Source organism: Excalfactoria chinensis, chromosome 31 (genome assembly GCF_039878825.1).
Source record: "Excalfactoria chinensis isolate bCotChi1 chromosome 31, bCotChi1.hap2, whole genome shotgun sequence".
NCBI lineage: Eukaryota > Metazoa > Chordata > Aves > Galliformes > Phasianidae > Excalfactoria > Excalfactoria chinensis.
This window is the reverse complement of record NC_092855.1, coordinates 316,005-332,230: the sequence shown is the minus strand read 5'-3', so window position 1 is coordinate 332,230 and position 16,226 is coordinate 316,005. Positions and strand designations below refer to the sequence as shown.

Genomic DNA, 16,226 nt, shown 5'->3' with positions numbered 1-16,226 from the left:
CGCATCTCCAAGGCAACAGGAAGAACAATTACTGTCTACACAACCCAGAAGAAAAAACTCCTTTAGAGGAACTTAAGGCTGTACAATTGATATTGTCGAACATAACACTGGCAGAACTTCTGGGGCTGGGATGTGGTGGCTAACACAGCCTGCTGACATTAAGTCTTATTTCTGCCTTTCAGCTTCAAAATATATTAAGCAATGCATGTTGATGTATGGAATCTTTAAGATTATTAAAAGATATTCCACATGACAATATGACAATACTTTTGCCTTAATTCCAAGCTCAGTTACATCAGCTGAGAGCTGGGCATGAGCTTCCATGTTTCATAGACAATTTCAGACCAACGATAGTAAATAAGCTGCAGCTTTGCATTCTGTTTTGCAGTGCTCTGTTCTGGGTAGTGCAAAAGTATATCCCTTTACAGCAATTTCGAGCCAACAGTCCAATGCTAATGGCTCCAAAGTGCAGATTTCCTATGCTGGAATGGAAATAGGAAATAGTAATTAGAAGGTCAGACAGACTACTGTGGCTTCAGACTTTGACTTAGTATTTGTAATACAGCAAAACACGTGCAAGCACCAGCATATGGCCAATGCATATACAGGTATTGGGTAAATGCAGCAACATACTGTAAAAAGTTACTTTGATTCTTCATAACAAAGCAAATCTGATTTCCCTTTGTTTCCTCCAAATTCAATAGAGTTATAGTAAAGACAAAGATGGACCCCACCATTTTGACATGTAAGACACACGTAGACAATAACGTAGATATAATTCCATCGAGGGTGGAGTTGCTCAGTTAAGAGAAACAATGCACAAAGCGGTTTACCTTGATTGACGTGTGCAAACAGTGTATTTGGTAACTGGAGGGACAAAGACAAATGATGACATGAAGGCAAAGTAGAGACCATATAAAAGTCCCTGCAGCCCAGAGCCCTCAAACCACTTCGGTTCTCCTGGTTTTGCATCTGCTGTTGGACCAAGTAAGTAATACTCTTTGTGGGACGGGGGGAGGGTGACATTAAAAATGTCATTTCCATTTCCATTCAGCTAGAGAGTGCTGTAAGAGTAATGGGAAATACAGTAAAATGTATTTCATCTTTCTGACCTTTCCTTATAAACACTCTCCGTGTGGCATTCGCTCTTGGCGTGTGTTCCTTCAGTGTGATGGCTTTGACTAAATGAGGGCTGCATTGCACTGTAACCCTTGATCAGGACCTGCCGCTTTCTGTCTTCCAGGCTCACTTCCATCCCTACGATGGCTTTCTATAGGCAGCCCTGTGACTACAGCCGCCCCTTGCTGCCCTGCGAGGTGACTTGCCCACAGCCCTATGCTGATGCCTGCAGCCAACCCTGCATCACCTCCTGCGGGGACTCCCGTGCTATCGTCTACCCTCCGCCTGTGGTCATCACCTTCCCAGGCCCCATCCTCAGCTCCTGCCCTCAGGAGAGCATCGTGGGCACCTCAGCCCCACTGGAGCTGGGCGGCTCATTCGGCCATGGGAGCTTCCTGGAGGCCCAGAGCATTATGTGTCCTGCTAGAGCCGGCCGCTACTCATGCCGGGCATCATTCCGCCCTCTGAAGCCCTCCATCACTCCACCACCTCCACCACCCACCAAGACCTGGCAGGAACAGGAGCAAATCCGTGGCCTCTGAGCAAGCACAGAGGTGTAGCTATCAGAGGGCATCGCCAGGAGCTGGCTGTACACTCAGCAAGCTTAGATGCCAGCTCCCCTTTACATGAGATCGCTCCACAAGTTTTCCTTGCTCTCTATTTAATCCCTTTTTCCTTTGCTATCGTGTAAATTCAACTCAACCTCTCTCTGTTGTTCCCTGCAGTGTTGCAGTGCTCTGACAAATCCCATTTGTCATTCTCAATAAAATCCTCCCTGCTGCACGATATCGAGTTTCCTTCTATTAATTTGGTTTCTAAATCTGAAGCTCACTGTTGCTGAAGTAATCCTTGATGAATAGTACCTTTAAAGTACTTTAAAGGAGATCCTAGTACTTGCTATGGATATTTTATGCTTTATTCAAACTGTAGTGCATGATCTGGCAGAGCTGGGCTTAGCTAATCATATCACAGCTATGCTTACTGGCCACAACAAGATCACAAGCTGCAGCCTCATTTGAAGACATCAGCCTTCGATAGTACATTTTCTATCACCTCAACCGTGCTGACATATAATATATATCATAAGGAGCGCCCAGAAGAGGTCTGACAGGTCAGCACTATTTTTCCACTCTCCAAAGAAACTCATGAATAAGAAACAACGTTGTCCATGAGGTCACGCTGCTTTACCAACCAATATCTGTTGCATGTGCAACTCACCTGGATGATGACTTATCGTAATTGCTATGATGTTCCCTTCATCATGTTGTTACACAACGATGCACCTCATGTTTCAGCTCCTTTCAAGACTTCAATGACCAGATCCTTCCCGGTATCAGTCCACTCCCTTGGTTGGTTTTGAGTGGGAATGAATCAGGATCTTCCTATGATTCCCTGATTTTTTGCTTATTTCTCTGTCCTAAGCAGTATCAGGTACCTGGATGCGTGGTCCACAATGCCATGATAGTGGATATTATCACTATAATTCATTATTTCCTTAGTGTCTGGTTGCAGGTATTAGAAGTCTCTTGCACCTTGGAGCTACAAGGATAATACAGTCCGTGCCTCAGCTCCAAATGGATTTTGCAACAAATTTAAAGATATTATAAGATATCGTGAAGTTGTCAGCCAGTTTCACCCCAACTGAGGCACTTTGCAATGCTATGGAGGGCTAAAACCTGGGACTTAATTCAGAGAGGCCGATATCTGAATGGGAATCTGAATGGGATCAAGACATTTGTAGTAGGATGACGTAGAGAGGCGTAAGGCGAAGCTGGGAATTGCTTAATAGATGCCAACAGTGAGTAAAATGGTTACACACTATGAGGTGTAATCGCTTCTGTTTTGAATCTGATCAAACCTCATACACAAAAGGTGCCTCAGATCCTCCTGGCTACCTGAGAAGCAGCATAAAAGCACGCTCTGCTCACCTCTCCTCCAGCAGCTCCTCCTGACTTCTCCTCTGCAACTCAAGTAAGTTGTTCATTCTCTTTCCCTTTTCAATATGCTCTTTTAATGATAATTCTGAGTCCTATGTGGATATTTGCTTGTGCACAGACTGGGCAGCCTTTCCTTAAAGGCAGTTTGCTGATCCTGCAGAGAATGTGGGGCTGGTGGTATTCAGTTCCCTGAGGGACCTTGCTAAGTTCTGTGCTTCAAGGGTTTTGAGACTTCTGGTTCCTAAAGCTACTACAGAATCATCCACAGCAAATACACCTGGATGTGCAAACAGATCCCTGTCCTACCATTTCATCCACGTGTATTCCTCTGTCTTCCTCTGTTTCAGATCCACTTCCACTGCAGAACGATGTCTTCCTACAGACAGCTGTGCAACTACCAGTGCTTTTCTCCTTGTGAGGTGGCCTGCCCACCACCCATTGCCAATGCTTGGAACGAGCCATGCATCACATCCTGCGGTGACTCCAGGGCAGTGGTCTACCCACCTCCTGTCGTCATCACTTTTCCTGGGCCAATTCTCAGCTCCTGCCCTCAGGAAAGCATAGTGGGGTCCTCAGCACCAGTTTGGGGCTCACTTGGCTATGGGGAGTCCTATGGCTACAGAAGCTCTCTGGTTCATGGGGGATCACAGGGAAGCAAGTTCTCATACCCTTATTGCTCCCAGAGGTTCAGTGGCTATCGCTCTAGAAAGCATGAGCCCTGCCAAACCCAGCAAGAATATACTTGCAGCAAGAGCAGTCAGGAGACCGAATGCAAGATCCAAACTCAAGAGTAAGATAAGCAACATGAGTTTCTAAGATGCTGGCTTAAAAAGTATGATCCTCGTTAAAGCTTTACATTATATTTGTGCCCATATCTGCTTATATACTTCTTCCTTCATTAGAATTGTGCTCTTCCATTCTTCTCATGGTCCAGATTTTCAAATGTATTAATATTTCTTCAATGCTCGATCGTATATTATACAAGCATAATGGAAGAGTTGTGATGCCTGGTGTCCATCAAGAGCTATGTTAAGGGATGAAAACTGGACTGCCTCATCAATCTTAAAGCTGCAGAAGAAGAGAACACTGTGCTTGAAATGAAGACTCCTGAAGAAGCCTTGCTAGTTATAGCCTCAATTTCTGTTTTCTGTACAAACATGTTTTTCTACTGTAAACTTCCCTGCACTATCTCCTATTAAAAAGCCACTTTGCATTATGGTATTTGCATTCTGGTCTTCTTTTCTATCTGTTTTTCAAGTCAACTTGGTAGAGACAACCTCCCATTCAAAGTGTTAGTGCTTCCATCCTAGTTAAGCTCCATATGAGAGGGGGGGAAAGACCTTAAATGATTAAAAGCATTACGTTGCTTTTCAGCACAGCGAGTTTTCCCATGCTACTGATATATACTGATTTGCTTAGCCATAGGGAGAAATGTATTAGTTCCAGGACCAATATCTTAGTCTAGCAAAAGGAATCAATGAGTGCTAATTCTAAAGCTTTCCATTTCAACTTTGCTTGGTGGGAGAACAGCCTTCTTTTCTCTCAATTCAGCTCAACAGCTGATTAAGCAGCAGCTCATTAAGGACCCTCATTACCACATGGAGCATAGTTTGCATTCAGATAATACTTTAAATTGCACATTTAATTTCACAGTACTTATCCTTAAGGCAGTAAAATTGAACAGTCCAGATCTTGAATAAGCAAGTTAGGATGAAATGCTCTTCTAAACAGATCTAATATAATAGTAATAACACTGTTATAATGTAACAGCTGTGAGGTTACTTAGCTAATTGCACTCAATTTACACTTCAACAACTGTTTATTGTTTCCAGATGGTCCCTTAGCAATGCTGGATCCCTCCCTATTCATTGGGAGTTTTCTATGCCTCTTTCACATTAAGATACTCTTCTTGGGTTTCAACTATGGATGATATTCTGTCACTGGGAAGCTCTCTGTTGCTGTGCATGTGGTAATATTTCCTCTTTCTTTATGCCACCTAGACTTGACATAAGCTAATATTTGCTTTCTGTTTCTCTGCTATGTGGAATTGGGATGGCTCTGATTGCAAAGGCAGGGGAAGTAAGGATGAGCTATTGGAATAGCTTTGGAGTGGATATTTAATATCCCACAATGGTCTTGATACCTTTAACCAAGGGCTGGGCAGTTTTCTCACACGTGGTTCCTTGTAAAGATTAAATCATGCACGCAGTCAAGCCTGGCATGTTGTAAGGAGAGTTACATGATGAATGGATCCATGGGCACTACGTAAACACTGCTGATGAGAGCACAGCACTCATCTCCTTAATCTCTGAGATAAGAAGGTGGTTGGGTTCAGTTGGTTCTCTGAGGCTGTATTAATCCAAAACAGAGACAGCGAACATGAATGGTATTTGTAAGGCATTCATGAGTCTTTGTTGGGAGTAAAGAACCTTTCATCTTCAGCAAAGCAAAGGAAGCAATGTTCTTATTCCTTGGAGTTTAAGGGTTGGATGAGTGACAGTGCAGGTTCCCATCTGTGGATCTTTCCCATTAGACAACAGGATATTAGACATATGGCAATAAAAATACTATGGAAAAATAATGCATGGACCCCAAAGAACATAAACACGTGGATTTGTTTTGATAATGCTAGTTTTTATTGCTTTAACATTGAAGAATGCTTTGCATAATGAAGACTGGAATTTCTAAGAGTGGAAAAGATGCTTTTGTTTGTTTGTTTGTTTTTTGAATAGTATTACTTTAAAGCCAAAAAGATCATTAAGAAGAAAGCAGGCAGAAGAGCGGTTCCATAGACTGGTGGATCCCACAGGGCCCAAGAGAACAGCTGGGAGCAAGCAGGGCTTTGGGGTGACCCAAAGGAGCTCCAGCTCCTGTTGTTGGTTCCTCGCTGTTTCTCTACCCCTGCACACCTTTAGCAGTGCTTAGCAGGGTCTGCAGTCCCTGTAGAGTTGGCTCCTGCCCTGCTGGAAAGAGGACATCAAACCCCCATAGATGGTGGAGCCCTGCAGGCCCATGGGCTGGTCCAGCCCCAGTGGGGTTGAGCTGCCCACGATGCTCTCCTGAGGGCAGGAGCTGAGGATGGGGCCTGGGAAGGTGATGACCACAGGTGGGGGGTAGACAACGGCTCTTGAGTCCCCACAGGAGGTGACACAGGGCTGGCTGCAGGCATTGGCATAGGGCTGTGGGCAGGTCACCTCGCAGGGTGGCAGGCAGCGGGAGCTGAGTTGCTGATTCCAGAAGGACATCCTTAAGGTGGGGAGGCAAACCTGCAACACAGTGGGGGAGCTGAGTTCCCTTAGCACCCACAATCCGCCATAGGGTCCACCCTGCTCAGCCCCCATGCAGCTCCTCCTCCATCCCCTCCCCCAGGTTCTGCACAGCTTTCATGCAATGCTATGGGCTTAGATAGCACAAACCTTAACCCTGAAGAAGGCAAAGAAGGTGAAGGGATCAAACTTACCTGTCTCAAATGAGGAGGAGAAGTGAAGTGCTGTTTGAGGACTTCTGAGCCCAGAGCCCTTATATACCATCCTGTCTTGCCTGCGGGAAATGAGACATCACTTCAAGTTCATTTTGTTGCAAAACACAACAGTGCGTGTCACTCCCCAGGCTCCTGTGATTGCTTTATTCACTCTTTGTCTGAACAATTATCAGTTTCTCCCAACACCCTCTTGCTTGTCCCTTAAATTTTTGAAGCCACTTCACTTCCTGAAACACCAATTATTATCATGGTTATTTTTCCTTTCTGATGTTGGAAAACTATTTATGCAAATACTCCACTTTAGCCAATGTGTGCCAAGCACGCTTCAGAATCATAGATAATGCAATGCTCCGTGGGCTGATTTCTTTCTCTTTAATTCCTGCTGGCGTTGAGGTGAAGCATTGCAGGGCTTAGAATACGGGTGGGAGGTCAGTGGATGCTTGCAGTGTTCTCAGAGATCCAATGCATGACTGCTGGTCTGCATTAGGAAAAGCAAGGTGGTAAGCCTTCTGTATCTCTTGACATTGCCAGTGAAAATGTAATAATGGTCCCCAATAAGGTAATAAGGTATCCGGAGCTAAAATACAGTCATGAATACAATGGGAGGATAAACAAATGCTTTCCGATCGAGCATCTTTAGTGATTCAAAGGAGAAACGAAACCAAACCACAAACAGATAAATGGAGGAAAGCCCATTGGATGGCTTCTTGGAAGGAAGAATGGCAAGGAAACACTCAGCTGAGTAATAGTGTGGAAGCCATTAAGAGAGTGAGGAGTGATGTGCAACGTGTGTGTTCCAGGTTTGTCAGCTTAGACACGAGTTCTCTGTACTTGAATCTCTCTCAGTGAAGCCACAAGAGTGCAGTGCTGAGTCCTGCCTTAACCCTATGGATATTTATCCTGCAGGCAGGCAGGTTTTGTGGCCATCCCAGCCACACTTTAACTTGGCCACAACAACAGCACCTGCACTATTTGGCTTAAACTGTAATGATGGTAAGGCATATGTGTGATTTTTAAAGCCCTGACTCTGAAAGTACTTGTTCTCAAGTGCTGCTCAACCCTCCTCCTTGGCAACGACTCCTTTTCCATTGCATTCTCTTCTCTTTGAGGTGTCTCAACCACTTGGGTGCTGTTAGTTGATGGGTGCTGTTAGTTGACTCCTCCTAGGGTGTAGTAGACATGCCATTGCAACTTGGGTGTGCTGTCACCAAGCAAAGACAAATTCCACCCACTCTGTATGAGATGCACTCACAGATGGATGATTCCACGGGCTTGAAAGAATCATGCAGAAATATTTTGGTGTCATGGCCTGGGTTGGGATTTCATTTAGAAGCTGGAATGAGGAGTGTCCAATGGTGTTGTTGGTTGTGGTGGTCCCCTGTGCCAGCTGGGAAGAATCGTCTGCCATTCTCTTAAAGGAACAAACTGAAATCAGTTCATGAAAGGTTTGCAGGTGCATCTGAATGTCTTTTTGGATGGTGTTAAACGAAGTTTTGTTCGACATAGAAAGGTTTTTCTTGCACTAGTTTAGTTTACTAGTCTTTGATAGTTCACAGCACAAAAGATCCACATTTGTGGTACTGTCAATTGACATACAAGGAATATATGCAATGCTATTCCATGCTAAATTTGCTTCTCAGTGAACTGCTTGTCTTTGAATATTGGTCTGTAATGTATTTGCACTGACAGTAATGGCTGAGTGGTTCAGACCAGCAAAATATATGTAAGGAAAAAGCATTAAGATGGGCACCTGGACCCTGCTTGGGGTTGTCACTGTAAACACTGTGAGTCAGAAGAACAGCTTTGAGGTGTCAGCAGTATCGATAGATTCTCCTAATGCAGTTTCCTCTGCCTTTTCTGGAGGGCACGATGCTTCGGAGAGGGCTGCATCTCCAAGAATGACATGATTCATTTAAAGTAGCACCATGGCTGTCATCGCCCATCTCCAAACCAAGTGAAACCAGGTGTGGTTGAGGTAGCAAGAAGAACCCGGGTGGGTCATTTCCCCAAAACACACTCCTTCCTCCTTCCTCCCTTTGTTTCTATTCGTGTCTCTTGTTCGTGTGAGTCTTTCACTACCGGTAGCTTCAAAGGTGTCTGTAGGCATTGCTGGGAATTGACAGGGAAGCCCCAAGGAAGCCCTGGGAGAGGCTCCCCAGCCTTTTTGCAAGGGTCACCTGCACAGCATCGTTTATACCGATAACAGTTACCAAATATAAGGGGGGTGAACTGGAACAAAAACTGTGTTTTGGAAGAGGAGTTACATGGTTACTCAGAATCAGGGATTCAACCTCAAAGTGCCGTGAAAGAGATAGATTTTAGAGGTTGAGAACACACTGTCTTGAGGAGAAAAATAAGCTTTAGTAGCCTTACATCAATGTGAATACACAAAGTGCATAGATGGTACTGAAAACAATTTGATTAGTCAATAATAGGGGAACTGAAGGCAGGGCACTAGATCAGCAGAATAGAGCTGCCGAAATAAGCAGCCAACCTTTCTCCATCAGCTGCAACCACACTTAGAGATTTCAGCCCCAGATTTCCATGGGCTGATGCATGGTTTAGCTCTGAGATCTTCAGTAATGACCCCATGGGGTCCTTGATGATGAAGGCTGGACAAAAACTTCCCGTTGTCCAGAGTCCTTATTATCCATGGATAACATCTACTCATCACTTTGTGCTGTCAGAGCTTGAAGTGGGATGGATGCTTTGTGTTTTGTTCCTTGGCCAGGAGGACTGGAACAAATGTTTCCCACCTCTAAACCCATTAAGCTGTCGCGGAAGGTGACTATAGAGCTTAATGTGTCTCATATAATTCCTAGGAAATCATACACGTGGGTATGATGTGATGAGTTGCACAATGGCCCCTTACTGAGTGATAATTTGGAAAAGTGGCATCCCAGGTATTGTGTTTATGGGTAAATTTCTGAGCATACTTTGCTCCACGAGGAGTTCAGAGAAATAGGGGAGAAAAAAACCCACATTCATTTTCCAGAATGAGAGATAAAAGATGTATTTATACCTGTAAGGAATTTAGAGCTTGAAGCTTCATGAGGAAAGCATTCACAAGGCTTTTTTCTGACAGGGTAAGGATGACAAGAGCACAATAGCAATCACTGTCACTGAGCAAAATAATTGCATTATCTGGGGCAGTTACAGGTGGAGTGAATTTCTGTTTGATAATGCATTAGGACGTCACATGTGAGGAATGTCTCACATCCTCCCGATTGCCCAAGAAAGAACATAAAAGCACACACAGTGCTGGGTTGCTCCAACCGACTCTCATTGCTGCTCTGTGCTGAAGAGAGGTAAGTCTGAGCCTTTCTCCTTCTGTTCTTATGATGTTGCTGTAGCAGTGCTTGACTTGAACTGGCACAGAACTGTGATTATATTAGAAATGATTTAAATGTTCAAAGCTTTCTTTTGGCAAGGACTGGCTTCCAGGTAGTAGCAGGCTGTAAATGGGTGAGAAAAGGGTATTCAGAGCAGTTTAAGGCTTAGAGTAAGTGAATTTAGGCATAGTGAAATGTAGTGAATTCCTGTGTCCTGCAGCCTGACCATTCCTCCTTTAGGAATCTGCCTTCGTTTGTACAAATTGACTACTATAAAAACTGAGCTCTGGCTCTAAAATTGAGCAAGGAATTTGCTTCCAGCCATTGTGTTTTGCCTCATTCTTTGCAATTATTTCTGAGTTAACTGGAAACCTGTGTTAACAGGTTAAGGCATCACGTTAAGTAGTTGTTACAGTCAGGGGCTTTGCTGCTATTCGTCAGCTCGTTTTATTTGTTCTCATAATACAGAGTAGAATTTGAGGGGAACTGCAAGGAGTGCCTACAGGATTTGGGAGTAATGCTGTCACTGACAATAAGCTTACCCACATTTAACCCCTGTCCCTCCTGTTACCTCACCAAATGGCTCTGGGCAATGCATTCATCTCTCAGCCTCAACTCCCTCTTCCTTAAAGTTGGAAAACCAATGACTTGGCTTATGCAGTTGCTGCCACAATCACAGGCTATGCAGAACCTGCCAAGGACGTTCCTACATCCTGATCTTCCATCCTTTTCTTGCCCTGGCATTGTGTTTCAGATCCATCTCCATTCCCAGACGATGTCTTGCTACAGAGAGATGATCAGCTCCCGCTGCCTGCCGCCCTGCGAGGTGACCTGCCCACAGCCCTATGCTGATGCCTGCAGCCAGCCCTGTGTCACCTCCTGTGGGGACTCCCGTGCTGTTGTCTACCCCCCACCTGTGGTCATCACCTTCCCAGGCCCCATCCTCAGCTCCTGCCCTCAGGAGAGCATCGTGGGCAGCTCAGCACCAGCTGGCATCGGGAGCTCATTTGGATATGGGAGCTCATTTGGGTACGGGAGCTCTCAGGGTTCCATGGGCTCCTATGGCTCTAGGAGCCTGAACAAATATGGGAGGTCCTTTTCTTCCTATGGGTACGGTGGTTATGGTGCCGGGAGCTGCAGACCATGTTAAGTGCACAGGGAATAAAGAAGCCATCAGCCAACACGGAGGAAGATGCATCTCTGCAGACTCTGTTGGTGGTGAGGCTTTCCTGGGGCATGAACTGTACATCTCTCAATACCTCACTTGCATGCGATTGTCAGGCTAATGATTTAATTTAGTTCTCTGATTGTTTTCTCTGGTGACTCCATAAAATAACATCCTAGTTATAGCAAAGATCTTTACTTGTTGAAAGCTGGGCAAGATTGTGTCAGTCTTCCCCTGCTATTAAAAAGTAATGTGTGTGGAATGCAGAGCCCTGGAGCAATTCTTTGCCTTCACACTTTATTAAGAACCTGACAATGTATCACCTGTATTTTTGTTGTTCTTTGTCCACCTTCTTATTCTCTCATTAAATTTTCTGCATCAAATCTCTGAGCGTATTTGTCTTCTTTTGGTCCCTATTCTATATTTATATGCCACGCTGGTTGAGCATCAGTCACTGTAGGCAGCCATATGTCTGTATTCCCTCATCACCTCAAGCTGGAAGGTGAGCAGGTCCTTTAACAAGAGATACCACATGGAGTGCCTTCTTCACTACAGTATTCCATGCTGAATAAACATGTTATGTAACTCATAAAACAGAGTATGAAATTTCCTCCAGGAAAGGTGTGGTTACTGTGTGTATTTGCTACGCACCAGCAAAAGAAAGTTACATACGCAAGTGATTTCGAAGGTCTTTCCTGTCTCGTTGCTTGCTCAAGGCTCTGACTTAATTATACACCTTATGTTGGTTTTATGACGTTTTCCATTGTTTAAAAATAGTTTGTAATGCTCTGTGGGTAGAACGGTTGGAATTGCCAACAGGAGCTTTAAACTGAATGGCAAATCTTTGCCAAAATTCAATGAATTCTTGGATCTGCCCATTAGTGCCTCTAAATTCTTGGCAGCCCCAGTTAAGGCGAATAGGAAAATAATTCTTAAGTCTTCCCTATGCTTGTAATTCAACTAACATTTCCCATATCAGGCTTGCATGTTAACTACAGCCTACTCATAGATGGATGTGAATTCCAGGCACATTCAGCCTTGTTGAACAGCAGCAGGGTTCCAGGCTGTTGCATTTTCTAGCTGAGTTTTGCAGAGCTGCCATCATCTGGTGGCATCCTGCTTGCAGAGAGCAGAGAGGAGGAGACCATTGGGAGGCATTCACATCCTCCCAGCAGTTCCTGTGGTTGCAGTTCCAAACTGCGCTCCAACAGACCAGAGGTCAGACGTTGCTCAGCAATTCTGTTCCCTGTTTGAAATGAACTGTGGTGGCAAATCACATCTTGCTCCATCAGACTAATTCCAGGTAAAGCCTGGAGTCATGCTGGAGAAATTTGGGCAGAATGAAGCATGTGGCAATAACTTCAAAGAGACTGGAGGTGTGACTTCAGTTGTAAAACAGGCTGGAGTTAGAAGCAGCTGCAGATTGATGGCCAGGCAGCAGCTCTCTCTTGTTAGGATGTGTCTGAGGTCTTTGTCTTGTTCTTGTGCTCTGGATGATTATTCCATCATAAGGATGGTGTCCCCCCCAAAAATGCCACCATTCATTTACATAGGTAAGCAGAGAACTATGGCAACCAGCTCAGATATTTTCAAGTCATATCCCTATACCATTGATCTCTACAAATGATGCTATTTTCCATTCTACAGTCTCTTTTCTAAGCCCATCTCGCTGCAGCTCTACGTTGAACCTGCAGCAGCTTTCACTTTGAACTATAGAGGTCACTGCACTCTCATCTACATGTGTTCCCACCCTAGAACAAGCAACACGATCAGCAAAGGCGTTGCAATTAGAAGTTGATTCATGAAGATGTTGTAAACACAGCCCATAAATACTCCCCCGCACTACATCACACTTCAAAGCAGATACCCGTGGGAGCTAAGCCTCTCGTGTCTGATTTAAATAGATGGATTCGCTCTGCATCTACTCCCTACTCAAGCCTAATGGTTTTTCACACGTTCAGACTCTCACTGCTGGTTGATGTCCCATAGGTACAATGGCTTAGAGCACCAGGATAGAAATGTACCCTGCTGGGTGCTGGCTTCCTCCAGGTCTTTAATCCCAGAGCAATTAGCAGTGGCCTCCTTGCAGTCATTCTTTTGCTACTTTTGCAATCGGAGGATCTGAACTCAAAAGATTCGGATGTTTTAAATGAAGTGATCCATCCCTGGAGGTATTCAAGACCGGGCTGGATGGAGCCTTGGGCAACCTGGGTTAGTAGCAAATCTGGATGTTGTGGCCCTCTGAGAGATGGGGATGTTGTTCTCCTCTGAGAGGAGAACAGCAATGAAGGGTAAACCTGTAGTATAGAAAACTGGAACTAGAGACCATAAACCCACTGTCAGATGGGGAGACTGCAGAGAGCTGGATGCACATTGCCAAGCGATTTCTATGTTTCCTGGGGGAAATAAAAAGTTATCTAAAAGAAAAGGGGATGGGGGAGGGGGGAAGGGGGCTGGGGAGGAGCAATGCTGCTCATGCTCTGCTTGTCGTGTCTGCTTGCTCTGAAAGCACCTGAGGGCAGGGATTGGCTTTGTTCTTTGCTCGCATAGCACCAAGCGTGCCTCATTTGCAACTTCATTACAATTCGACCCGGTGCATTACGAGCAGCTTAAAGCTCTGTGATCGCTGCTCCTGATATTGAACGACTGTTATTTCTTCCAGGGGAAAAGGGATTATTCCCTTTCTCATCAGGGCAGAAAGGCCACAAGGAGGGACATCAGCTGCTGGGGATCTCTGAGCAATGGCAGTGCTGTATTCTGAGCATCAGATGGATGCATTTCTTTTGGTGCACATTTACATTTGGAAAGACCCCTGCTGGGGAACAACCCAGAGGCATTTATGCACAAGCTGAGCTCAACATGGAAACCTATAATTATCCCTTTGAATGCTCACATAAAGGCCCAACTGCAATCACGTTTGTGTAACCCGAGTTAAGATACCTTAAGTTAAACCTTTTGTGCCTCCAGAGGATGGAAAGATCTTCCTCAGGGATGTAATTATAGAAACAGTTGTGACACCGTGTAACTTCACTCTGTGCTGTAGTGTTTATAGGAGCAGCTCTCTGTTACCAGCTTGGGTTTGCCTGTGGGAGGATGATGGGGAAAGGGAAACCAGGAGGCTGCTGTGTGATGCAACAAAACTTTAATGAGAAAGAAATGCCTTTGTTTGCAAAGCAAGATATCACAGAATGTGGGAAAAAACAAACAAACAAACAAACAACAACCACTTTTTCCAGACAGTTCCAGAGAAGGTTCAACAAATGTCCTGCATGGAGATGAAAGACTGCTGTCCTCAGCTGGTTTTGTTCTCAGCAGCTGTGAGGCTCCTGGTGAAGATGCCATTTGGAGCGATGCTTACATGTCATGTGTTGTTGCTCCACAAAACTGGGACAGCTGGAGCAGGTGACAACAGTGAACACTGACCCAGAAACTGAAGGGAAAACCAATAGCAGGTGAAAGACCAGAAATGCTAAGTGGAAACTGGGCTGCTGGCGCGTTGAGCCCCATCCTCATTGCTCTGCTTGGGCCTTCATGTGAGATTCCACTGCCCTTCTGCCCTTAGCAGGGCCCACAGCTGCCCCGCAGGATCCGGCTGTAGCGACGAGATGAGAAAGGGCTGCAGAACCCACTGCCAAGCGTGGAGAGAGCTGAGCTCCCATAGCCGTACTGTGCTCCATATCCCAACGAGCTTCCAATGCCATAAGAGCTTCTGGAGCCGTAGAGGCCCCCCAGCCCCAGGGAGCCCCCAAAGGCGGGTGCTCCAGAGGAGCCCACCACGGCTTGCTGGGGGAAGGAGCTGAGGATGGGGCCGGGGAAGGTGACGACGACGGGTGGTGGCTGGATGAGGGCTGTTGAGTCGGGGCACTGGCGGACACAGGGCTCATTGCAGCTGTTGGCGATGGGCTGCGGGCAGCCGATGCTGCTGGTGGTGGGGCACAGGTCGTAGCAGGACATGGTTCAGCAGAGAGGTGATCCTGAAAGAGAGGACTGAGTGAACATAGAGCACGAGGTTGTGCCGGAGCACAGCGTTTAGGCTGTTAGGGAGCAACCCAACGATGGGCTGATGCACTGATGCAAAGTTGGTGACATTGCTTATAGAGTTGCTTGTCAATCAGCACCACTTTGATCTTCCCTATCCAGCAATCCCTGCAATTGTCACATCCACCTCTGCCTTCAGAAATCACTGCTGCTGGTTGTTTGCTTTTTTGTAAGCTCCCTCCAGGTGGAGCAGATTACCAGGAGAGCTTTTTGTGCTCAAACACAAGTGTTCTCCTCCCTGGGGAAATGCACCACAAAAGCATCAGACCTGACTTCTTCATTGCACAGAACGGGACAGAAGCAGGTTTGGGCTTGGGAAGTATGCAAAGGAGACACGCACACAGTGCTGCTGTAATGGCAGGTTTTGTTTTGTTTTAAGCTCTTTGGGATAATTCACTTCCAATGTTATCTTTCAACTCGACATTCCCCTAACCTCTGTAATCCCCCTGGTGAAACCCTAACGAATTAGAGCCCGAGATGAATTTGAACCCATGATTCACATACTTGCAATGTTAGATATAGATACCCTATGAAATATTTCTGTCCAAATATTTCTTGGCATAACAATTTACTACAGAGTGTGGAGTAAGTTGGAAAATGTAAAGAGCTGATTTCCTTTGTCAGATAAGTACAAGCTAGGATTACTTTGCAATAAGATCTCAGTGCATATAATGCTCTTTACTCAGCTGGCTCCTCAATCAGCTTTGGATACAGCCATGGTTTAGGAGTTAACTGAAGTGCTACAGGAGAATTCTGCATTTTGAAGCTTCTGCCATCTGATATATTCAATCTGCTCACAGGATGGGTATAGCAAAATAAGAATAACAGGAATCAATGCCCCAAGCCACGGTCTTGACCCTAAAACTTGCCAGTAACCCAGAGAGAGGAGGAAAGAGAAAGACAAAATCTCACCTGATGCGGAGGAGACTCTGCAGGAGGAGTTGGAACCGGGCTGCACAGCGCTCCTTTTATACAGCTCTCCCCAATGCCTTGGGGGGGTCTGAGGCACCGCACACATGAGGTCATAATCATAAAGCAGCCCAAATCTGAAGCGCATTGAACTTCCCAAAATGACGAAACTGTTTTTGCTTTGCTGTTTGCAAAATCACCCTAAATCTCTGAGTAGCGTGGTAGGCACATTCCAGCTCCCAGCT

General features: G+C 45.4%; 1 protein-coding gene and 1 long non-coding RNA gene across 2 annotated transcripts; one reads left to right on the top strand and one right to left on the bottom strand.

Annotated features, from left to right (window-relative positions):
* The first annotated feature begins 4,992 nt into the window (after positions 1–4,992).
* On the top strand, positions 4,993–11,411 carry LOC140263525 (uncharacterized). The gene is made up of 3 exons (XR_011905918.1): positions 4,993–5,025; positions 9,729–9,845; positions 10,624–11,411. It is a non-coding gene; the product is annotated as an uncharacterized lncRNA (long non-coding RNA).
* Positions 11,412–14,175: 2,764 nt separating this feature from the next.
* On the bottom strand, positions 14,176–16,226 carry LOC140263473 (scale keratin-like). Its single transcript, XM_072358367.1, has 2 exons — positions 15,985–16,226; positions 14,176–15,008 (listed from the first exon to the last, which is right to left on the bottom strand). The coding sequence occupies exon 2, from the start codon at positions 14,986–14,988 to the stop codon at positions 14,593–14,595; it is 396 nt and encodes a 131-aa protein (XP_072214468.1). The 5' UTR covers positions 14,989–15,008; positions 15,985–16,226; the 3' UTR covers positions 14,176–14,592.

Coding starts and splice junctions, on each gene's coding strand:
- LOC140263473 (XM_072358367.1), bottom strand. CDS start 14,988: ATGTCCTGCTACGACCTGTGCCCCACCACCAGCAGCATCGGCTGCCCG.